At 36.2% G+C, this 23,041-nt stretch overlaps 5 protein-coding genes across 9 annotated transcripts; 3 read left to right on the top strand and 2 right to left on the bottom strand.

Moving 5' to 3' along the window:
• The first annotated feature begins 3,439 nt into the window (after positions 1-3,439).
• On the top strand, positions 3,440-5,484 carry LOC131009538 (uncharacterized). Of its 3 annotated transcripts, none has more exons than XM_057936939.1 (2): positions 3,440-3,566; positions 4,068-5,484. In XM_057936939.1, the coding sequence occupies exon 2, from the start codon at positions 4,665-4,667 to the stop codon at positions 5,361-5,363; it is 699 nt and encodes a 232-aa protein (XP_057792922.1). In that variant the 5' UTR covers positions 3,440-3,566; positions 4,068-4,664; the 3' UTR covers positions 5,364-5,484. The 3 variants fall into 3 exon arrangements, with proteins under 3 accessions (XP_057792922.1, XP_057792921.1, XP_057792919.1); XM_057936938.1 differs by having other exon boundaries at positions 4,018-5,484; XM_057936936.1 differs by having other exon boundaries at positions 3,983-5,484.
• Positions 5,485-6,366: 882 nt separating this feature from the next.
• Positions 6,367-8,325, top strand: LOC131009537 (uncharacterized). The gene is made up of 5 exons (XM_057936935.1): positions 6,367-6,534; positions 6,649-6,744; positions 7,541-7,611; positions 7,706-7,768; positions 7,837-8,325. The coding sequence occupies exons 1-5, from the start codon at positions 6,459-6,461 to the stop codon at positions 8,125-8,127; spliced, it is 597 nt and encodes a 198-aa protein (XP_057792918.1). The 5' UTR covers positions 6,367-6,458; the 3' UTR covers positions 8,128-8,325.
• Positions 8,326-8,373: 48 nt separating this feature from the next.
• On the bottom strand, positions 8,374-10,625 carry LOC131009536 (nitrile-specifier protein 5). Its single transcript, XM_057936934.1, has 2 exons — positions 10,384-10,625; positions 8,374-9,493 (listed from the first exon to the last, which is right to left on the bottom strand). Exons 1-2 carry the CDS (start codon positions 10,411-10,413, stop codon positions 8,552-8,554), a joined length of 972 nt encoding a protein of 323 aa, XP_057792917.1. The 5' UTR covers positions 10,414-10,625; the 3' UTR covers positions 8,374-8,551.
• Positions 10,626-11,379: 754 nt separating this feature from the next.
• LOC131009534 (protein CIA1) lies at positions 11,380-16,424 on the bottom strand. 2 transcript variants are annotated; one of them, XM_057936933.1, is made up of 10 exons: positions 15,896-16,424; positions 15,147-15,293; positions 14,801-15,019; positions 14,618-14,682; positions 14,349-14,414; positions 14,141-14,212; positions 13,271-13,333; positions 13,047-13,116; positions 12,227-12,310; positions 11,380-11,650 (listed from the first exon to the last, which is right to left on the bottom strand). In XM_057936933.1, exons 1-10 carry the CDS (start codon positions 16,091-16,093, stop codon positions 11,558-11,560), a joined length of 1,077 nt encoding a protein of 358 aa, XP_057792916.1. In that variant the 5' UTR covers positions 16,094-16,424; the 3' UTR covers positions 11,380-11,557. The 2 variants fall into 2 exon arrangements, with proteins under 2 accessions (XP_057792916.1, XP_057792915.1); XM_057936932.1 differs by having other exon boundaries at positions 11,380-12,310; positions 15,896-16,396.
• Positions 16,425-17,066: 642 nt separating this feature from the next.
• Positions 17,067-21,962, top strand: LOC131009522 (protein ACTIVITY OF BC1 COMPLEX KINASE 7, chloroplastic-like). Of its 2 annotated transcripts, XM_057936918.1 has the most exons (19): positions 17,067-17,326; positions 17,413-17,467; positions 17,904-18,403; positions 18,475-18,618; positions 18,690-18,815; positions 19,016-19,103; positions 19,195-19,288; positions 19,367-19,460; positions 19,636-19,690; positions 19,782-19,873; positions 19,982-20,152; positions 20,219-20,275; positions 20,390-20,473; positions 20,686-20,770; positions 20,933-20,994; positions 21,077-21,151; positions 21,231-21,335; positions 21,417-21,558; positions 21,655-21,962. In XM_057936918.1, exons 3-19 carry the CDS (start codon positions 17,918-17,920, stop codon positions 21,726-21,728), a joined length of 2,034 nt encoding a protein of 677 aa, XP_057792901.1. In that variant the 5' UTR covers positions 17,067-17,326; positions 17,413-17,467; positions 17,904-17,917; the 3' UTR covers positions 21,729-21,962. The 2 variants fall into 2 exon arrangements, with proteins under 2 accessions (XP_057792901.1, XP_057792900.1); XM_057936917.1 differs by having other exon boundaries at positions 17,169-17,467.
• Positions 21,963-23,041: the final 1,079 nt, after the last annotated feature.

Genomic DNA, 23,041 nt, shown 5'->3' with positions numbered 1-23,041 from the left:
GATGTATGTTTGATTGAGTGGCAAGGATTTCGCTGCATATGGTTTCGAATTCTGAATTTCTCAAGTTGTTATCTGACAGCCTGTTACTTGCTACTCAATATGTTTAGAATTGAGGTTTATACTAAGTGGAGCTGTGCCTGTTACTTTCTACTCAATATGTTTAAAGTCCAGTTGCTTGCTTCGTCTATGTGGAAAGCCTACACTTTTTGTATTTTGTTTTCTTGGGGTGTAATTTTCATTTCACTGGATGGTATAGGTGCTAAACCGGATTGCTGGACTGGACAGGAAATCATGATTTCCTAATAGTTTTGAATAAGTGAATTTGGGCATTCTTGAGGTAAGATAGCTAAATGTTTGATGCTTATGTAATTGAACTCTTGGGAGCGTGGAATGTGATTATATGATAGAAATTGGGGGATATTGAGCATGTTACTATGTGTTGAGCCAATTTTGATTTATGAATAAGGGAAGAACGACTTTTAGTATTGAGTGGAGAACTTGTGGTGATTGGTTGTGTTATAACTTGCTTTCTTGGTGTTGATGAGTTAAATATGATTTAAATTTCAAGCTAAAGCATGCTAATGTGTAGTAAGATGATGTATTTGAGATCTTATAGCTTTTATTTGGCCAAAATATGAGTTATATGTTGAGTTTCAACAGAAACTGTATTGCTGTCAAGTTTGGCTGGACGAACCAATGTCTTGTGAGGGATTTTCGAGAGTGTTCCTATTGTCCAAATAACTTGAAATTTTTACTGTAATAACTTCAGCATGAGTAGGAGGTTTCTGCAAAATTTCAGCTAAATTGGACACCGTTAGATATGTCAAACTATTTTCTTAAAAGTACTGCGCGAAGCAGCAAGGTTCTGTGGCAGATTCTGCATTTTGTGAGATAATTTCTTATACACTTGAGAAGATATTGTATTTTTGTAACTTTCTAATAAAGATAGACTTTAATAGCTTTCTTAAAAGGTAAAGCTTGCATTTTTCTTTGAAGAGGTTGATTTTATATGATTTTTCAAAGTTGAGATAATGATTTTTCAAAGTTGAGATTCATGTTTCTTACTTGAGAAAGTTATGAATAGAATTATGCTAAGTAATTGATGTTTCAGTTATTCCCTTATTCATTCCCTCGGACTATATTCAACTATACGGTATATATGTAACGTTGTGAGATAGAGCAGAGTTGAAATATCTCTTTCATATTTCTTTTATTTAAGAAGCTCGGGTTGGCTATGTTTTGCAGGTGAACTCGCTCGTGTTGGTGCAGGGTAATCTTCTTCTCATTTTAACAATATAGATAGAACATTGAGATCTTGAAGATTACTTATGTAACTCACATGTTGCCGGATTTTTTTAATTCTCCAGTTCATTATTGTGATTGAGTTTATCATCTTGGCAGATCAAGTAGGTGGGAGTCGATGAGCTATGAGGACTACTACAAACGAGAAGGCTGAAGCAGAGAACGTCGTTTCAAATGTCTAGCAAGTTGCGCGCATTTGTAATATTAAACATCTAGCTAAATAGAATATATGTGAAGTTTTCATTATATTTGGATGATAATGTATGAATATTTTGGATGATATATAATATTGTTATTGTTGATTTTATCATTTTGTCGTTTTATAAAAATTGCAAAATTTAAAAATATACTACAATTATATAAACTGCAAAAAAACTGTTATAAAAGGTGCAAAAACCGTTATAAGAAGTAAAAAAAACTGTTATAAGGTGCAAAAACCGTTATGTATAAGCATTATAGATAACGGTTTCATACCGTTATGTATAGAAAAAAAAAACTGTTAACTATGATAGGAAAAAAAATACAAAACATAACGGAAAAATCCTCATACATAACGGTATAAACCGTTATGTATAATCATTATAGATAACGGTTTCATACCGTTATGTATAGAAAAAAAACTGTTAACTATGATAGGAAAAAAAACAAAAAACATACAAAACATAACGGAAAAATTCTCATACATAACGGTATAAACCGTTATGTATAATCATTATAGATAACGGTTTCATACCGTTATGTATGAGCGTCTCGTACCGTTATCTATTCTCACATACATAACGGTTTTTAAACCGTTGTCTATGATACGTATCATAGATAATACCACTATACACAACGGTTTTTTTGCTCATAGATAAAGGATAAAATCCGTTATCTATGAGCGTTTTTCTAGTAGTGAATAATTCGACCATTATATATGTTTGCCTCCATGATAAATTAATTCAAGATTAAAAATTATGAAATAAGTAGTCAATAATAACACAGTTTTTTTTTTCTTTTGAGATCGAAACACATCAAGTTTAAGTTCAATGATTATGTTGACTTACAATTGAGGCTAGCTAGCTCACTAGGTGACACACACCTAATTTTGAGCATAATTTCCAACACTAATAATCCCCAAATAAAATGTCACATATATACATACATACATATACAACATTCTTTGCATAAATTAAAGATTAAATCTGATCACAATAGTATCTCAGCAGGTGATCAAAAACAAGTGAAACAAAATAAAGAAACAAAGAGATACATGGTAACCACAAAAAGACTTTGGAAAAGAAACAAATACACACATGTATATATATATCTAGAGAGAGAGAGAGGCTATTCTAACTACTCTTCTAGCTTAAGTCTGCATAATAATCAGAAAAAGGATTACTTCTTTATTTTTATTTCTATTTTCAAAAAAAGGGAACTCTGTAAAATAAATGTATTTTTCTGCTTGTGTTTTAGTGGTCAGATGCATGAGAGCATAAAAGAAAAGGTTTCTGAATTTGATTTGGGCAAATTCTTTCCCATAAAATCACAGGGAAACTTCTTCATCATAAATTGCAAAAAAACGTAACTTTGTAAATGCGTACTGTTTTGATGTGTCTTAATCATCTCAGAATTTGGCATCTTATACCCACCATTTTGTGGTAAAATAATATTTTTTGAAAAAAATTCAAACACCATAATCAAGAATTTCACCACATTTTCACTTCAATTTTTCTTACATGACATGTGATTTACTTACATACTCATAAATTCAAAGCAACACTTCAACATAATCACTATGACACTATCATTAGCATATAGTAACAATGAAGAAAAACACTTCAAGAATTCATTGAAAACATAAACCAAATTTACATAAATGATTCACCAAACAGCCATAAACTTCTAAAATTCAACACACACACACACACACAAGCGAGAAACATAAACTAGATATTTTTTTTTCCTCTTTCTAAATTATCCAATCTTAACAAGCCAAAAAAAAAAATGGGCCCATTTTGGGCTTTAAACTGTGACTGGGTCTCAAAATGACGGATTTCCATTTTTGGGCTTTAAATACAAGGCCAATAAGGCCCATTTTCTCTAAAAAAAAGCTACTTAGAAATGAGATTCATCTTCCTTTCTGAATAAGTGAACACAAAATGCGTTGACTAACAGTTATGGAGAAACAGAAACTTCTGCAGAGTTGATTGATTGAGACTGGAAAATGAAGGCGAGGATAATGTGAGGGACTTTTAATTTCATCGGAAATTCAGCTATTGCAGGTGATAATTTGAATTCGTTTGAGCTGTTATTGCTGATTTAGCTCAGGATTTCTTTCAGTATTTGCCGGATTTTCATCTAAATTTCACCTTTTTTTTTTTGGAAATTATGAGCAGTTTAGTTGCGTTTTTAGCGTTGTTTAGGAATCGGCAATTCGGAATGGAGTTCTCTTCTCTTGATCATTTACATTTTGCTTGTGTTAATATCATCATTGTTTATGCACTTGAAAAACAAATAGTGATTGTTTCTTACGTTTTTTGAATGGATGGAAGCAATATCATGTTGCATGTCGTTTTTTTATGGATTAAAATTTAGGGTTTATGAGAATTAATAATTCCATGTCAATTTTTTTATGGGCTTGTATTTCAACAGCCCAAACCCAACTTGTTTGTAATGAGATATGAATTGTTGTTGGTAGGGCTTGATTGTTGATTTGTTATACATTACAAACAGAAGCGGAGCATCTTCTCCTCTATATCGTTAGCCCTAATTTGTTGTTGAAGGTGATGGATGGGGGCAAAGTAGTTTCAGGAAAGGTATGTCTTGCTTGCCGTTCAATTTCCAAGAGTGGTGGTGACGTCAATTTCAATGGCTACCATATCTTTCTCCTAAACTTATCTCAATTACTCGTTGAAGATGGAGATTTACAATTACAACCCACTATCCTACTTGATTTTCCTGATTATTGCATGGCAGTTTATGGTCTTGATTCCAAACTTTACTTTTTTGACAATACTCGATGCCCCAAGAGTCTCTTAATCTCCTATCTTGATATTAAAGATGAAGAAGAAGATGAGATTCAGCGTCTATCTACTGCTGATCTACGCACCTTACCTCCTATGTTAGGCTTCAAACGCCATGCTATGATCACATCAATTCCTGCCACTAAAAAGATTCTAGTGTTTTCTTCTTTATCCGATGTCTGCGTTTCAGATCCCGATTGGGTCAACCCACCAGCCGGGCAAAAGTTGATGATGATATGATTTTGATGATGATGATATGCGTTACGTGGATTTTGAGATGTATGATTGGTCGAACCAATTCATGGGAAAGTACTACCTCCGATTATCATCCGAGCCGACTTCAATGACAGCCTTAGCATGCCTCGCTATTTCCTGCACGAATCTGGATATGTTGAAGCTGGTAAAAGGGGAACAGAGATCCCTAGAGATGCATTTGCCAGTCGTCAAATACTATTTCATGAATTTCAGATCTTGAAATATACATTTGTCCATACAGAGTCATCATCTTTATTCTCTGCATCATTATCTCTGCTGGTGGAGCTTACCTGTGGTCTGATGCTGACGCTTGATCTCGACACTCCCTCAAAGGCCTGGAAGCTAGTGTACGATGGTATGAGGGTCGCGTTGAAGCCTCCTAGAACTCAGGGTAATTTCTTTATCATCGCGGACCACTACCATGAAATGTGGTGCCTCTCTGATATTGGAAAACAGAGCAAATTAGCAAGTGCTGAAAAGTCTCCATTGTCTTCATGCTTTCCGTTGTCTTCGTTTGGTGAAGAGGATCCAGTCAAATCACTTGTTGGATCATCACTCACTCCCTTGCCCTCGTTGGAGAATGACGACGACGACAAGCAGAAGCAGAAGAAGAAGCAATATTTCTGCATTGTACAAGGAGCTGTGAGTAGAAACTCAAAGCTTCCCCGAGTTGTTATGGATGTGGTGGATGCGCAGGCGGCTCCTCCGCAGTCGGTTGCTTCATGTAGATTTGGTGTGCCCACGCATAAGTGCAAGCGTTTCCTTCCTTACTGCATCTTTCCTTACCATCCATACCCATAGATATATATCTTTCTCATATTAATTTCAGTTTTTGTTATTCACCATTGTTGCAGCCTGCACTTATGAAGATGGATCAAGCTAAGCTTTGATTATAATGGTTATTTATTCTCCTATCTGATTATAATGAATGTAATTGCATATACATATCCAGTGTTTGTAGATCACAGAAGATGTGTGAACATATATTAAGATTATTTAGATATTTAATAAATTTAATATATTCGGATAATTAGCATATATTAAGATTATATTCGGGTAATAACAAATGTAACTTAGTGCGCATAAATTAAAATTATAGAAATTTTCAACAAATGAAACTGATCACTTCGAAAACAGACAAAAAAAAAAAGAGAGAACTACAAAATATATAAACAGTAATCTAACTATACCTTTAAATTTTAATGTTGTGGAGAAACCAGTGCTCTAATTACTAAGAAAGTTTAATTCATAAAACTTACATGCTTAACTGTGGCAGAATTACATCCAAGCAAAAGAAAATTAAGAAAGTCAAGAAAATCACCATTTTCATCCAAACAAAAGAAAATTATAAAGTCAAGACCCTCATAAATCAATTAAATGAAGGAAATAAAATAATAAGAACCCTAAAGATGAAAAGGTGTACAATCATGAAATTATATGATTTAGTCTTGATTGGGACTACAACACATATACTTTAGTTTTATATATTTTATGTAAATATTTAATTTAAAATGTAAAAATTATATTTATTCAAATACTAAAATTTGGAAAAAAAAATATTTCCGCTCTCATCTTCTTTTGAATAATTCTATTTTTCAATTTTTTTATCTTCATTTTTATTTGTTTAACTTATACTTTTTTTTTGTCTTTTCATAATACCAATTTTTATAATTGTGAATTCTTCTTTATTTTTTATTTTTTCAATATTGGGCCCAACTACTAATTGAGTAATCGAGTTGTCGTACAAAAGTAATGGCCCATAAACAATAGGGCTTCTATCAAATTTAAAAGCTAGGGATTTGGGGCTAATAATACAAAGCGAATTTATTTTGTGATGAATTAATAATTTTATTTAGATTTTAGACTCTCTCTCTTCCTCCTCTACACAGAGTGACAATGGCGGAAAACAACAGCAAAGACCTCTTGGAGCTGGAGGCCAAGCCAGCCGGCGTCTCCTCCGCCTCAAACTTAGGTACAAGAATCCCTTTCTTAACTGCTTTATTCTCCTTTCTCTCTCTCTTCAGCTTTCGTGTTTTGCTCTCTTCTCAATTCTCAGCGAAGAGTTTGTGTATTGCCAATTTTGCAGAATCAAAACTCTTTGTATGCAAGAAAGATTTCCCTTTAGCTCCTTCTGATGCTTCTCGTCAGAAGCCCACCATGGCTCCGCTGCCCAAGAGCCAATGTACTCTCTCTCTCTCTCTCTCTCTCTCTCTCTCTAGCTGTGATGAATGATAATTGATAAACCCTAGGTTTTTTTTTTATCAGTAATTTACTTCAGAGTGTTTGTGTGAGGGCCACAATTGCAGAAAATCTCATTGCAAAATGCTGTGTTTGTTTCTGTTAATGGACTTTTAAGCCATCACAAATCAAGTTGCTTGTGCTCTGATTATAACTAAATAAGAACTTAGACCAAGTTGTATAGGGGAATGAATGACTAGCTGCTTTAGGTTTGATCTTATGTTTCTCGATAACTTATAATCAGATTTGTTAGTTTTATACCATTGCTTAGTCAAGTTCTTGGTTTGAGTTGAGGCGCCTATCGTGTGATCTGGCGCTGCCATTGCTTTTAAGGGTTTAGGGTTTAGCCGTTTAGTGGAAGAGGCAATTGATACAATCCAGTTGCATATGATGATGAATTTGATCTGTTTGAGGTGAGGTGAGGTGCCTGTTATGATATTTAGGGTGTTTCTTTTGCTTAGAGATGTATGAATTTGATCCAAATCGGGGGTTGAGGCGAGGTAGCTTTTATGTTAATCGGGTGCTGAAAAATCAGCATTGTTTTGGCATGTAGATGTATGGAGTCTGGACTTCTATGGCAGAGGCGATTGATCCGATTCTTGTATGAAGTTTAATTTGTCAACTCGTATGGATTTGAAAGAAACATTCTCGACTCTGTGTGTTCTCAATGTGTGTGTGTGTTATTGTGGACTCGATGAAATCTGGTTTATAGTGATGAGGGGATCTTTTGCTACTTGCAGTTCTGGGGAAGGTGAAGGACTTCTTAGGAGTTCTATCAGAATCGAACAAAAAACTGATGGAGGATGCAAAGGCGCGATCTAACTTCTAAATTCTAGTTTCAAACTTTTTATTTGATTGTTAGTTTCTCGAACACGAGCTCTGATCGTGGTTCCCACTTAATGCAGGAACGCCCCGATAGCTATGATATTGAAGTGATCAGTGGAGACGAGTCTAAATACATCGAGATGGTAAATACTGCGTTAGAATTTCAGACTTTAAGAGTTGCGTTTTCTCACATGTGCTTGCTTGTTGGCAGGATCTCATGCTGGGCATTGCTGATCTTCACACCCCGGAGGCCGTTGCTGCAGCCGAGTCTGCAATGGCCGGTTATCAACCACCAGTTCGTATGGCGGAAAGCAGCAGCGGGTCAGAAGACGAAGATAGCAGTGATGACGAAGATGATGCAGAGGAAGACGGGAATCACGAACAAGATACTGAAGTTGGCTCAGAATCTTTGAAGCTCGGGTTGAAGGTAGGAGATTCTTCGTGTCAAGAATCGAAGAAACAGAAGCCTAAGAAGCGCCCCAAGATCGTCGAGCTCGCGTAGAATGTGTTGCAGAAGCCATATTGCCAGATTATGCAGCAAACATCTCAAGAATTGACACTGTTTCAGCTAAAGCTAAGCTGCTGATCATTCTTGAACATTTTTTTTCCAAGTTTTGGTTCAATTTTATGTAAGATGTGTAACTAAAGAATGCTTGATTTCTTTGTTGGAATCTTGAGTTTTTATGTATGATTTAGACAATATATTTCTCCAGTTTAACTTTACAATCTGCTGCATTTATAAAGTCAATCTACCATAGACACATGATATGTATTTGATAATATGAAATTCGATACAATAGGAAACGCCCTGCCGAGGGGGCTAGCAAATGGATCCATCAACCAGTCATCAGCTAGCCCTACCAAAATATTTCACACACCACACACAGTGAAATTCAGAAAACTAATTACAAGAGCCATGTTCATCATCAGAGGCTAGGGGTGAAGAAGAAGATGTCGTCGAGCCTGTCATTGCTCGGTGAATTGCCGCCGTACACCAGCAACCCCGGTTGCCCATCATACCGGCCGCCGGAAAATGCACACCATCCCCGTTCCCCGGGACGGCTCTCTGAATCCGAACCCGGCCCGTCATCCCAACGTTTCCACACTTTTGTCTCAGTGTCCAAAGCATACACCTCCTTGGAGAATTTACCTGCTCCAAGATGACCTAAATCACTTGGATCAATCTCTCCTCCATGGAGGAAGATATACTTACCTATACTTACACTGGAAAACATGCTCCGAGGAGTCGGTTTCTCGCCTGACGTCTCCACGCAACTCCATCTCCCTGCTTTCGGATTGAAGCAGTGAACATCGTCGAGCTCTTCGCCGGAGAAGCCATACACGACCCAAATCTTCCCCTGAACCGCAGCTAGCCCCGGCCCGCCCCTCGGCTTGCAACTCTCCCCGGGCGGAGGGAACCCAATCCACTTCCTATCCACAACATCGTAGGCCCACAGATCATTCAGCCTCCCCGCATTGCCGCACCCTCCGAAGACGTACACACGCCTCCCATCAGCAGTCATCGAGTGGTAGCTCCGGTGAGGGGGCCCAGAGGAGAGGAGGGTCCACGTGTCCGTGGCCGTGTCAAAAGAGTAGAACTCGTTTAGTTCCTTGTGCGTGGCATCCCTGCCTCCGAAGACGTAGATGGTCTCGGCAATGGACGCCATCGTCACACCAACACGGGGAGGAGGGATGTCGCCCTTGGCATCGGCCACCCTCCATGTCCGATCACTGAGATCAAACACGTAGAGGTGGTTGTCCACAGGGACTCGTGGCGAGAACTCTCCACCGAATGCATACACCTTCTGTCCAACAACAGCAACGGCGTGGGAGCTTCTTGCACCAGGCCCTACACCCTTTTGCTCCAGCTGCAAATGATGAATTCACTTGTGAAATATGGTCAAAGAAAGCTTAAAAGAAAAACCTAGGAGATCACAGCTCAATCACTCATGGACCGAGCCTCATTAAAACCTCCCTAGGAAACACTGAGGGAGGAAAAAGAGTATTCGTCTAAGAACAAAGAAAAACAAAAACGAGAACTGAACAAGTACTTGTAATGAACCAATTTCTCATCAACTTGTGCAGTTGTTAATACTCACTGTAACAGCAGATCCCATAAATTGATACCTCCTTTAAATTAGATACTATGCTAAACACTCAAAATATGTTTGCTACTTGGCTTTATCCAATTTTAGCTGTTAATTATCATGATTATAGTGAGTCCTACCATATAATATGAAAATTTGCAATCATCTAAACATTCTTCCAAATTTCAAATTATTACTCCAAACACACTTTTTCCACAAAAACAAATACAAATGACACCAATACAATTTATACAAATGAAACCAAACAACCCCAAGCAATCCAAACAATTGTTGCCCCATTTTCTATGCAATTGTTGAGGGCTGAAAGAGTAAATTTACCCACATTTCTTGGCATACCAATCTTTACCCTAGGGGAATGGAGGCTGTATTCAGAGTCATAAATACATATAAAATTCCATGACCTCTCAAAACCTAACAACAAATTAAAACCTATGCAATTTCTTGAAGATTTACCAAAGAATCCGAAGCCATAATCCACCCAGAAACTAGAAACCCTATTAAAGGCCAAAAAGGAACTAAATCACATATCACAACACATGCAAAGGTTTTAGAAAAAATCTCAAAATCATTAAACCTCAAAAACGCAATGCCTCTAAAACTTGTAAATCAAGAAAGGAAAAACTAAACGGAAAAGAATTAAGGGCACAAACCTTGACCCATTTGCCTTGCGGAAGAGCCATTGATCAACAAAATGGAGAAGCTACTGTTCACTGCTCGCAGCTGACGCTATGAATTTCTGTTGCTTTGTGAGAGTGAAGTTGAGACTTCTTTATAAATATAAATAAAATGATTGTATTTTACACTTGATTTGAATAAATAAAAGATTCCATGAAAATCAGTGGAAAAACATTACTTTAAAAAGGGATAATAATAGCGGTAAAATTATTGAAATTTGACATAATTCTACTTCTTTTTTTTGGCTCGCTGACTTAAATATCTACATGAATCATGATAATTGTTGAAATTTTAAATTTATTTAATTTTGCTGACGCGTTGATTTTTAATCCGTTTTTAAAATTATTTGTCCTTTCACTATAACAAACAAATTGAATTGTAATGTTTTCTGACGTGTCAAAATCAATTATACAAATATATGATGATGTCTTGATAACACAAGGCTGTGTCATCAAATCATTTTAAAAAATGAGATTATTTTCCAATTTTTCTATATATTTGATTTTTGGAAGTTAGGAAATATTTTTATAGTATGCGTGAGTGATCATTATCATATATATTGAAAATAAAAGGAGAGTTGAATCCAGAAGAGAATACGCCCCAAATCATGCCTTATCTTATACTTATTTAATTAAATAAATTTGTCGCTATTCATAACTTTATTGTATGGAATTACGTATGTATTTCCATGAAATATTAAAAAAAATGTTTAGTGTGACAGTGGCGTATATTATAAGTTTTAAGGTCGAGGCAATTAATTGAATTAAATAGTTCAATTAATAGTGACACCATTTGCAAGGGATAGACATATACATTTCGATTAAAGGCGTTATTTCATGGACAACTACTTTTGTAATAAAATAATGAATCAGATTATTTTTTTATGTTAATGAATAATTTAAAAAATCATATAAAGAAGAAGAGCAAACTGCACTGGATTTCAACTGAGTATAATGTAAAATAACATCAAGGAAACAAAATCACCTGCAACGGTTTAGGTGTTATTCATAAAATTGGATATCATATTCATATCATATCATATCATATTGAGAAAAATTCATAAACAAGTTTATCTGTTTCAACCAATAACTATCAATAAGAGGAGGAAAAAAAAATTGACAAGGAAATAACTCACAAACATGGACCTATCTATGAGTGCATCTTCTTCTGCCCAGGTGCAGAAACAAACTCCCATATCTTGATTGTTCCATCATCGCTGGCGGAGGCGAGCCGCCTGTTTTCCTGCGACATCAAGAGCCAAGCGAAATAGATGTGTCGTTATTTATCAATTGTTGCGCCTCCTTCACATGTGGAGGCTTGCTTCGAGTCATAGATAAAAACATAGGCTAAGCAACAACATACGTAGGTCGATTGATGTAATCGTTCAAATAATCTTATAACACTGTTCAGTGCAGAAATCTGAGAGACAGCAGATAGTAGGAAAGAGGAACAAAACCCGAAGCATCGAGTGTGGCTGCAACGTTCACTTTGTTTGATTGATATATTTATAGTCCTTTTTGCATCATCAGAGTAGAATCAAGAAAGTATCTACTGACAACCCCTTAAGAAGATACTGATGCATCCATCTATGGACGACGAATACGAGATCCAAAGATACCTATTTAATTCACTATATTCAGGTAATGATATCATATACCTTAAAGAAATAAAATCTTTATACTATCAAATGCTGCTGGCAGGGAAAAATTTCGTTGGCGGTGAAGAGCATAATGTTTTAGATGCATGCCCAGAACAATTCATGTAAGCTATCACATAAAGGAGGTTCGTAACAGATATGTTTGTCATCAAAATATTTACCGTGGCACTCCATTGCACGGCATTTATATCCATCTCATGAGCCTTCTCTTTCTTGTAAAGCAATTTGTAAGAAGGTCCATCAACCTGCCATGACATACGAAAACAAAAACAATGTTAAGAGACCCTAAAGAAAAATGAGTTCTCAACCAATAGAACTAGTATATTAAGCCATCACAGCGCAATTCAAATGGAATGCTATGCTGCAAGCATAACGATTATGAGGGCAGTGATGAGGTTTGTTGGCTTATGCCTGCTTTTAGCCACTTGAAAAATGAAAATATGTGTACATGGCTTTGTTGAATTTGGACCTTGATTACTACTAATTTTTTCACTTGATATTCTTTCTTTTAACGATTTTGTAGATATATATTCTTCAACAAAAATGAATAACTATTTCCTCAGCTTTTACTCTATTCATATTTAGAGAATGGATATGCCACACACCATCTATGAGCACCTACAATATCTTCAGAAAAGGAAATTGCGAAGGGAAAATGTTGGTGTGGACTATACGTAAGCAGTGCTCATGGTAGGCGCTAACAAATTGTGTGCGGCATATCAGTGCTCTTCATATTTTCATATTTATATGTATATATACAATATATGTGTATTTGCAGAGATGTGATAGTTTGTGTGTGTGTGTGTAAGTTGTAATTAACAGAACAAATGGTGACAAAAAGGATAAGAAATTCAAGCACTAACTCCTTTCGGCTTAGGCATAGATATGGTGAAAGGTTTCTATTGGCTATCTGGTAATCTGGCTGGTGTATACTAGAGGGAAATGAATAAAGTGAGGAAAATAAAGAATTTAATGACATACCGAATCATCTTTGCTCTCTACAAAAAAGCGTATGGCATCATCAGCTGCTCCAGAGCAGATTATTCCCTCCCTACAACATTAATACCTCAAAATAAGTACACAAGAAATCTGGTAATTCAGACAACATGAAACACAAACACGTCCAATAATTATGGAATCCAACTTTCTGAGTACATCTGAAACTTGAAAAAAAAATGAAGAAAAGATCTAGAAAGTCTTCCTACCGTGACCAATGGATGGAAAATATAGTACGGTCGTGATAACCAGAGAGAGTAGATATATGTGTCCTGACAACAAAGGCAAATGGAGTCAACCTCAAAGAGATGTGAAGTATATGAGAAACTATTTCCAATGCAAAACACATTTATCAATAAATAGTTTACCATGTCATCCCAGTCTTAGAAAAATAATTATACACCAGAGTTGCAAGTAACTGGGCAAGAGGAAGTACATATAGATCCACGATGATGATGAGTGTGTCAAAGAAGCATTTTGCAAAGAAAATGGTCTTGATTGGGTTTTCAGTGAAAATAGAATCATTTTAGAAGTATTTGAGACATCAAGACAAGCCAAACAAACTTTACTATACCAAATTGCCAATGCAATCGTAGTATCTCCATGGGATATCAAATGAAACAGAAAAAGTATAGTGTATACCATAACAAAATATCATTTAAAAGTGCAATGTAATATCATGTCTACATAGTATTTATATGTAATTATTGGAATTTTGGAAGGTGACCATGTGCCGTTTCTACAGTGAATGCTTAGAAGAAGAGGGATGGTCTTGTTCACCCATGAACATTGTGGTCTGCCCACTTTGATTTTTTATAGACCAACTGAACACACTGAGTAAATAGTTATTTTGTTGAAGATTGTTTTATTTCTTAGTTTCATTTTCCCTTTGAACATAATTAACTAGCGGTATTTTGACAAGTGCTAATTACTAACATAAATTTTAAAATATGACCATTTGACAATAAGACTCCAATGTAAGTTCTAATCTTCTTATATTACATTGCGAGAACCAACAGGCAATATTGAAAAAAGATCTAACATAAAACGATAACAAACACATCGACAGTGATGCTCACCAAGGTGCATTTCCATCTCCTGACTGCATTCTTATAATGTCACAACCCCATATTTTAATGGTAAGATCGTCACTGTAAAATCAAGCTGACTGAATTAGCCTTAGAATCACAAAAATCTTTATAGCTACATATATCACTGACATGCTACTTAGTTGAAACTTGGAAGACCAAAAGACTAGCATAGAACCAACATGGAAGTTGTGAATACCTGCAGGATACCATCTTGTCTCCACTGGCATTAAAAGATAAAGCCCAGACAGTAGATGTGTGTCCACTTCATTAAACAAGAAAAATGGAAATGTTAATAGCATAATCCTGTACAATCTCCTTGTTACTAAAAATAAAGTACAAGTTAATAACACTAAAGTTCAAAATCCAATAAAGCAAGTAAACATGAAATTAACAAAACATAGAATAGCTACACCTGTCCACATAAAATGCCATCCAGGTTTAACCATAAGTTAGAGCACAAACTACCTGTTGGATTCATTTAAAGTTTGAATGCAATGCCAATCATCACTATCCCCATCCTCTGCCCAGACCTATTCCAATTAATATGTACAGACAAAATAAATATTGATTCTTGATTAATATTAAGCACACAACAATGAGAAAATAGTGAAACTGTTTGTAGCATTAGTCTTTCATTCTAAAAAGTACCTTGATAGAATTGTCGTAGCTACATGAAAGTAGAATATTCACTGATGGATGCCATTGCACCATTTTAACATCTTGTGTATGTCCTTGCAACACCGAAACACACTCAAACTCATTATGCGGCAATACTTCCCATATCCAAACTGATTTGTCTCGCCCACAGGTGGCTAGCAACGAGCCAGAGGCATTCCAAGACACACTTTTAACTTCATTCTCGTGACCCTAGATGCAATTTTACATTAAGTCAGCATTTTTAAACAAAAACCTCCAAGACAATGAACTGGTATCAAATCTCTGGATCACCAAAATAGCATGAACATGATAAACAAGATTAAAAGAAATAGATCACCTCGAGAGTGGCAACACACGAAAAATCACCACCGACATCCTCCCAGATAGCAGTGGTGGCATCAAAACTTGATGTTGCCAATAATTTCCCACACGGCGACCACGCGCATGATCTAACAGTCCTAGTGTGAGTGTCCTCCAAGACTGCCTGCACAATATCATTATTTAAAAAACCCAAATTTCACATCTACATCCAACCACGCTTCAAAATCCCTAAAAATTCACACAAGCAATTTGATTAGGAGCTCACAAACTATGTCAAGTTATAATCCACACACACACAACACACACACACACACACGCACAATATCATTATTAAACACCACACACACGCATACACACAATATCATTATCAAATCTTTGGAGCTAGACCTAACAGTCCTATATCATTATTAAACACCACACAATATCATTATTGAAAAAAACCCAAATTTCACATTTACATCCAACCACACTCCAAAATCTCTAAAAATTCGCACAAGCAATTTGATTAGCTCACAAATTATGTCAAGTTATAAGCCACACACATACACACAATATCATTATCAAAGACCCCAAATTTTACATCTAAATCCAACCACACTCCAAAATCCATAGAAATTCGCACAAGCAATCGATTCGGAGCTCAACAATGATGTCTAAGTTATAAGCCACGCACACACACACGTATACACACAATTCCAAATCTGAAAATCTTATAAGCGAAACACAAGCAACAAAGTAAGGCTTATGAGAAGCGAAAGGTGGAACCTTGCACTGGAAACAGCCGGTAGCAGGGCTCTGTTCCCAGACGCGGACGGTTTTGTCTCCACTGCAGGAGGCGAGTACGGCGGGGACACCGTCGATGCCGGTGGCCGGTTTCCAGGCGAGGCTCCAAACCCTATCAGTGTGACCTTCGAGTTTCTGAACTTCATTCAGCTCGAAATTCTCGTCCACGAAATTCTTCATCCCAACAGCGAATATCTGACTTTGTATGCGTAAATTAGGGCTTCAAGCAGCCGGAAATCTAGCTTGATAAATTCTATCTAATACAGAAAAGCCAAATCAAACTACACGAGCACAATATTCATCCAAATTTCTCCAACCAATTTCTCACTCGATGATGATTGTGAGCTTGATTTTAGTAGTGATTGTTCTTCTATATGCATAGGAGAAACAAGTAGTGATTGAATACTGTTTCGAAACAGATTATTTTGTCAGAGAAAGTCAAGTAATGTATACATAATCTACTGCTCTTGTGGAGTAATTCATAATTTATACTCCATTTTTCACAATGTGTCGTAGAATTTAAGGGGGAAAAAACTTTGCTTAGATTTTTTTTTATTTGTACTTATATTTATGAGAATTTTAATAATCTCTTTATTTTTAGGGAAATTTTAATAATTTCTTAAAAAAAAAAATTACCTAATACTCCATCTGTCTCATCGATACATAACAAAAATCTTCATATAACTCATTATTTACTGTCATTTAAAAATATATAGTATCTTTTAAAAATATTACTCTCATTTTATTATAAATTATTTATTTCGTAACATCCGTATCCCGCCCTTATGACTTACTAGTGTGGACAAAATGCGTGTGAAGTAAAATTTAGATATTTTACATACTATTTTAAATTTCCTTTAAACGAAGTTAGGTTGGTAGTCGAGAATATCAACGTGATCAAATCAACGATGTGAAAAAATCATATGATATTGAAACACATATTATTTAATTGTTAATTTAAAAAATAGATTTTAAATCTATAAATCGTTCGATTGAAGGAAATTCATAACGAATTCAAATAAAAGATTCATATCGCGGCAACATATTTACGAGAGGGATGAGGTAGGGTCTTTTTAAGACCATCGTTGAGCTTGTCGATGACACTTGAAATTATTTCTTAAATTTGAAACTTATATTTAATTTTAAGTGGCGATGTTTTGGTGTGTTTCAATATTTTTCACTAATTTTCACCAAAAAAAAAAAGCTGGTCCACCCAAAATCAAGAATTGGGTGATAAAAAATAATGGGGAAAAAGGAAAAACCAGAATTGGGTAGTATCACTTTCAAGACTTATAGTAGTTCATAACGTAAAAGAATCAAAAATTGATGCATCGTCAATCAAGATTTGGACTTTCACCACACATGAGGAGCACATCACAACACGTCAGACACAATTTCACAGCCCAATTTCAGGTGTGGGCTGCTCTTTTTCTTGTCTTCAGCTGCATAATATCTATATAATTTCATGGTGGTGCTTTTCTTTCAACAAAATCTTGCAGAAATTTGAGTTGGGAGCTGCAGCTAAATCTTCCCTTTACTGGTTTATGCTTAAAGGTTGGTTTCTTGAGTAGAATTTGAATTTGAATATAGTTTATACATGTTGTTGGTTTGTATTATTCTTGCTATCATGATCTTCAAATGTTGATTGTGGGGAAAATTATGGCCTTGTCTTGATTTTCCCTGATTGTAATTAGGGCATTTGGTATTGGAATCAATTGTTGAAGCAATTTTTTGGTTTTGATGCTTTCTCTTTTAGGCATTTTACACTAAATATTGTTTGTGCTTACTTTGTGGGCATGGTGATGTTGGTGATTGATCCAATATTTGGCTTTGTTTTAGGAATTAAACCCTAAATAGCTGCAATTCTAGCTTCCCTTAGCTGTGGTTGATTTTTCAAATATTTGGCTTTGTTGGCATTAAACCCTAAATGGCTGCAATTCTAGCTTCCTTTAGCTGTGGTTGAGTGATCAAATATTTGGTTCTGTTTTAGGCATTAAACCCTAAATGGCTGCAATTCTAGCTTCCTTTAGCTGTCAAGGAAGATCAGGAGATGATCTTAGTTTCTCAGGGAACATATCAAACTACGACCAATCAAGAATCGACAGAGATGTTGTCAAAACCAGAAGAAAGCTCCGTAGTTTGCAGGTCGCGATGGAGTTATCCACAAACGGGCGAGCAACCAAAATGGTGAAGGAGAAATCGGTGTCCATTAGTTCATCACGGGGTGTGAATGGATCTGCGAAGAATGTTAATGGTGGAGTGCTGGTCAAGAGAGATCCTGCTCCGAGAACACCAAAGGCCAACGAGCTCCCGCCTATTGAAGGGCTGAAAGTTTTGCCTTCGGACGAAGGCTTCAGTTGGGCCAACGAGAACTATAACTCAGTTCAGAGAAGTATAGATGTGTGGTCCTTTGTTCTCTCCCTTCGTGCACGTGTTTTCTTGGACAACGCCAAGTGGACTTACATCGGAGGCTTCTCCGAGGAGAAGCAGGTGTTGGTTGGTTAACGTATAACAATAACATCATCACTTTCTGCAAGCATTTCATGATGCCTAATTTTCAGGTAGGGAGGAGACGGAAAACTGCCTCGTGGTTAAGGGAATGTGTGCTGCAGCTCGGTCCCACTTTCATCAAGCTCGGTCAGTTATCCTCAACGAGATCTGATCTGTTTCCTAAAGAATTTGTCGATGAGCTTGCAAAGCTGCAGGTACGTACCAAGAGATTTCGACTTTTGGGCATGGAATCTTGCATCTTGAATTTATTTGGCTTATGATTCAGGATAGAGTACCTGCATTCTCACCAAGCAAAGCAAAGGGCTTCATCGAGAAGGAATTGGGTGCTCCTCTTTATATGCTGTACAAGGAGTTTGAAGACCTCCCAATCGCAGCTGCTAGCCTTGGTCAGGTGTTTGCTTTGCGTTTTCCTCTCTTCTCGCGCCAATAATAGTTTAAACTATCGCGATTTATGTCTCTTTCATGGACTTATGTAACGACACGTTGAATTGAAGAGGCTCATTTATCATCTAGTATTACATAAATAGAAAATTAAGAAAAATACGTGTTTTCACTTACCGTGCTGATAGTCGTTTTGGAAAATCTTGTTAGGTGCACAGAGCTATCTTGCATAATGGAGAGACGGTAGTGGTGAAGGTCCAGAGACCGGGGCTAAAGAAGCTCTTCGACATTGATCTTAGTGAGTGCTAGCTACACCTCAATAATTTCATAAAGTACTATTGCTTGCTTCTGGTTTATGTTGTGAGCTGTGTAACGCTCTCGTTCTTCAGAAAATCTAAAGCTAATCGCTGAGTACTTTCAAAAGAGCGAAACTCTTGGTGGTCCGACAAGGGATTGGGTCGGAATCTATGAAGAATGTGCAAAGTAAGCTACACAGAAAAAACAGCATTAAGTTTCCTACCAAATGTGGCATGTCATTCATTAATCTTTGGAAATTTTCAGGATCTTGTACGAGGAAATCGATTATGTTAATGAAGGAAAGAATGCTGATAGATTTCGTCGCGACTTTAGAAATATAAAGTGGGTCCGAGTTCCTGTATGTTTCCTCCGTTCTTATCTTGCTCTATTCTTCATACAATCAATTCATATCTCTCATTGCCATTTTGAGTCATTTCTGGCCTCGTTGCCTCGAAAAAACAATAAAGACTTCATTAAGCTTAAATGTGTTTTGCTACGTTGTTCATTGAGGATATCGTTCTTGCTCGTTCCAGATGGTGTACTGGGATTATACAGCGACGAAAGTGCTGACGTTGGAGTATGTCCCCGGTATATTTACTCTCACTTCCTGTCATTTTTACGTCGACACATCCCTTTAAAAGGTATATATACGGTGTTGAAATTTCACCATTTCAATCAGGCGTTAAGATAAATCAGTTGGATATGATAGACAGGCGTGGTTACAGTCGATCTAGAATCTCTTCGCGTGCTATTGAAGCCTACTTGATTCAAGTAATCCTCTCCTGTTGTTTTATTTTCTAATTTTCTTCTTCTTCTTTTCTTCCTTTTTCAACTCTCTGCGTATATAACTAACTCCCTGCGTCGCTGTAACCGTTTCAGATACTAAAGACCGGTTTCTTTCACGCTGACCCGCACCCGGGGAATCTTGCCATTGATGTCGATGAAGCCCTCATATACTATGACTTTGGCATGATGGGAGAAATCAAGAGTTTTACAAGGGAGCGGCTGTTGGATCTTTTCTACTCCGTTTACGAGAAGGATGCGAAAAAGGTTCGTTTTCTTGTTTGGTTATTTACTGTCGTTACGATTGGAGTCTCATGTAACGCGCCCGTGCAGGTCGTGCAAGGTCTCATAGATCTTGGAGCACTTCAGCCCACCGGAGACATGACATCTGTGAGTAATTAAACTATATTTGGTTTTTGTCGGATGGAAAAATCGAGCACGTAGCTCGACGTCTGTGATTTATAACACTTTTTGTGCTTTTCATGAAACAATTCCTGGATTTAGGTGAGAAGATCAGTGCAATTCTTCTTGGATAATTTGTTGAATCAAAGACCAGATCAGCAGCAAACTCTTTCTGCAATTGGTGAGGTATGTTTGTAGTAATCCCTCACTTGAAAAAAGTAGTATTATTCATCTTTCTTTTACCACTCAATTGTTACATACAAGAAGAAATTTGGCCAATTAGGCCAGTTTTAGCTGCTAAACGAGTCGAAAATTAACAGATAACTCGAGCAACGAGGCAGAAAGAAACAAGATTGTATATTGTTGTTCAAGATTCTTGATTCTCTTTATTCTTGCAGGATTTATTTGCAATAGCAACAGACCAGCCATTCCGGTTTCCCTCCACCTTCACGTTCGTGCTGAGGGCGTTTTCAACACTTGAAGGTAAGTGCTCGTGTTCTTGAAGATGAAAACTGCAGTAAGGTGGCTTTATCTCGAGCTTCTTCGTTGAGGTTTTGTCCAAAGAAACAGCTGCTTATCTTGCTCGTGTAGAGTTCGACACGTGCTCCGTGATTTCTTGATATTCAAAGATTTGCTCTGCTGCAGGCATTGGCTACACTCTGAATCCAGATTTTTCCTTCCCAAAGATTGCCGCACCATACGCTCAGGTTCGTTACTTCTGCTCATCTCCTATTCATCGGTCTATGTAAAAACATGTCAAGAGCTTTCAAACGGTATGGACTCGTGCAGGAGCTCCTAGACTTGAGACAGCAGCGCCCGACTGGACCACAACTCGTTCGAGAAATAAGAAAACAAGCTGATGATGTATGTCTCATTTGTAAAAGAAAATACTCAAATACACTCGATTTTGTTTTGAAATGTAACTCTTTTGCACCGTTTTCAGGCAAGATCAACGACTATCTCCATGCCTTACCGGATCCAACGCATAGAAGACATCGTGAAACAGCTTGAATCCGGAGATTTGAAGCTCAGAGTCCGCGTTCTTGAGGTGATTAATTAGCTCTCTCTTCTAGCAACTTCGGCTCTCGTTTCTGCATCTTGTCTTGACACGGCTCGCGAATGTTATCAGTCGGAGAGAGCAGCTCGAAAGGCAACCATACTGCAAATGGCAACTATTTACACAGTCTGTGGAGGCACCTTCTTGAATCTTGGCGTCACGTTCATCAATCAAGGCAGCGAAGCTATAGCAAGCGGCTCTTTCGTCGTTGCAGGTGAGCTCTCAACAACCACAAAACCTCTCTTTTGGCTCAACACATTCATTCAACTATGAGTTGTTGTCTTTATATATGCTTCCTTGCATAATGTAGGTGTTTTCCTCACTCTGCTCATTACATCCATGCAAAGGGTGAAAAAGCTTGACAAATTTGAGAAAATGATATGATGTTTGATTCTTGTGTACAAATTTATTGTAAAGTAACAGAAATTATATAAACACACATACATTTTCATACATATTGTTAGATTCATACAAATAGATAAATAGTTGTGAATTGTGATGGATGATGATTCACCAACATTCTTTTAGTTGGTCAATGTTGCCTGATTCAATGTAGTTATTACAATTGTAAATTTGTGAAATATAAGTTTTCATATTCTCTTTTTCTTCTTCTTAAAATTGGTAATATTAAAGTGATATTTTTAATATGCATCTTATCAAAATGGGTATCCTTGTGAATTAATACAAAAATGGAAAGTACACATTAAAGAGATGGAAAAAGTGGGGGGAGGCCATATTTAAAAACCACAAATTTTATTCACCAAAACTATCAATTCTTCATTTTTATATTTTATTTTAGTTCCAAAATTGTATTTGAACATCTCAAAATAATATTAAGTGCATATGGAGTGTGTGAAGTGGAATGTTTGTTAGTCATCCAATTATTTTGGCAAAAGTCATAATTTAACTGCAAGACTTTGTTAGTGCTCGACACGTGTCTTAAATACAAGTTGGCTGCTCATGTATATATTTGTATAATTTTTAAAAGATATACAATAGAATAGATAGATAATAATTAATTAAATAATTTCAACAAATGGGGTCCAAGCATATTAAAATTTGGCTTAGCAGTCACATTAAGACTTCATATGTGAAGTCAATTAAAGCTCCTTGCATAACTTTGGTTTTTCCATATCTTCATATTATTTCACACTAGTAATATCAAAATTAATATTTTAATTTTCATTTTCAATTAAAGCTCTCTCTAAACTCTTTTTCTCACACTCACACATAGTCAACACATCAACATAAAGATTATTGTAAATTCTCAGTTTATGTCAACCTTGTAAGTAGCAATTCAGCTATTTGTATCAATATAGAGGAATTAGATAATATTATATTGTAAAAATACGATGACTAATTTTTTTAGTCATACTCCAATAAACTCAAATAATCATAGTAGTAATTTTTGAAGGTCCACAAAATCATACTAGTATATTTTTTATTTTTTCCGATGGATACTACATGAAACATAATATATATAGTATATAATTTCATAAATAGAAAATAGAGAATATATATAGATTTTCTTCAGTTAGAAAACATTCTCTTCCTTTTTTTTATAATTTAAGAACAATTAATTAAAAAGTTGGGTTGGTAAGATTTAAATGATATATGTGTCTATATTCGATCGATGATTACTAAGCTGTGTTAATATTTTAATTAATTAATGATCTAATCTCACGACGTGACAGCTT

Source organism: Salvia miltiorrhiza, chromosome 2 (genome assembly GCF_028751815.1).
Source record: "Salvia miltiorrhiza cultivar Shanhuang (shh) chromosome 2, IMPLAD_Smil_shh, whole genome shotgun sequence".
Lineage (NCBI taxonomy): Eukaryota > Viridiplantae > Streptophyta > Magnoliopsida > Lamiales > Lamiaceae > Salvia > Salvia miltiorrhiza.
Note: the sequence above shows the minus strand (reverse complement) of the source record. Positions and strands in the feature narration are given on the sequence as shown.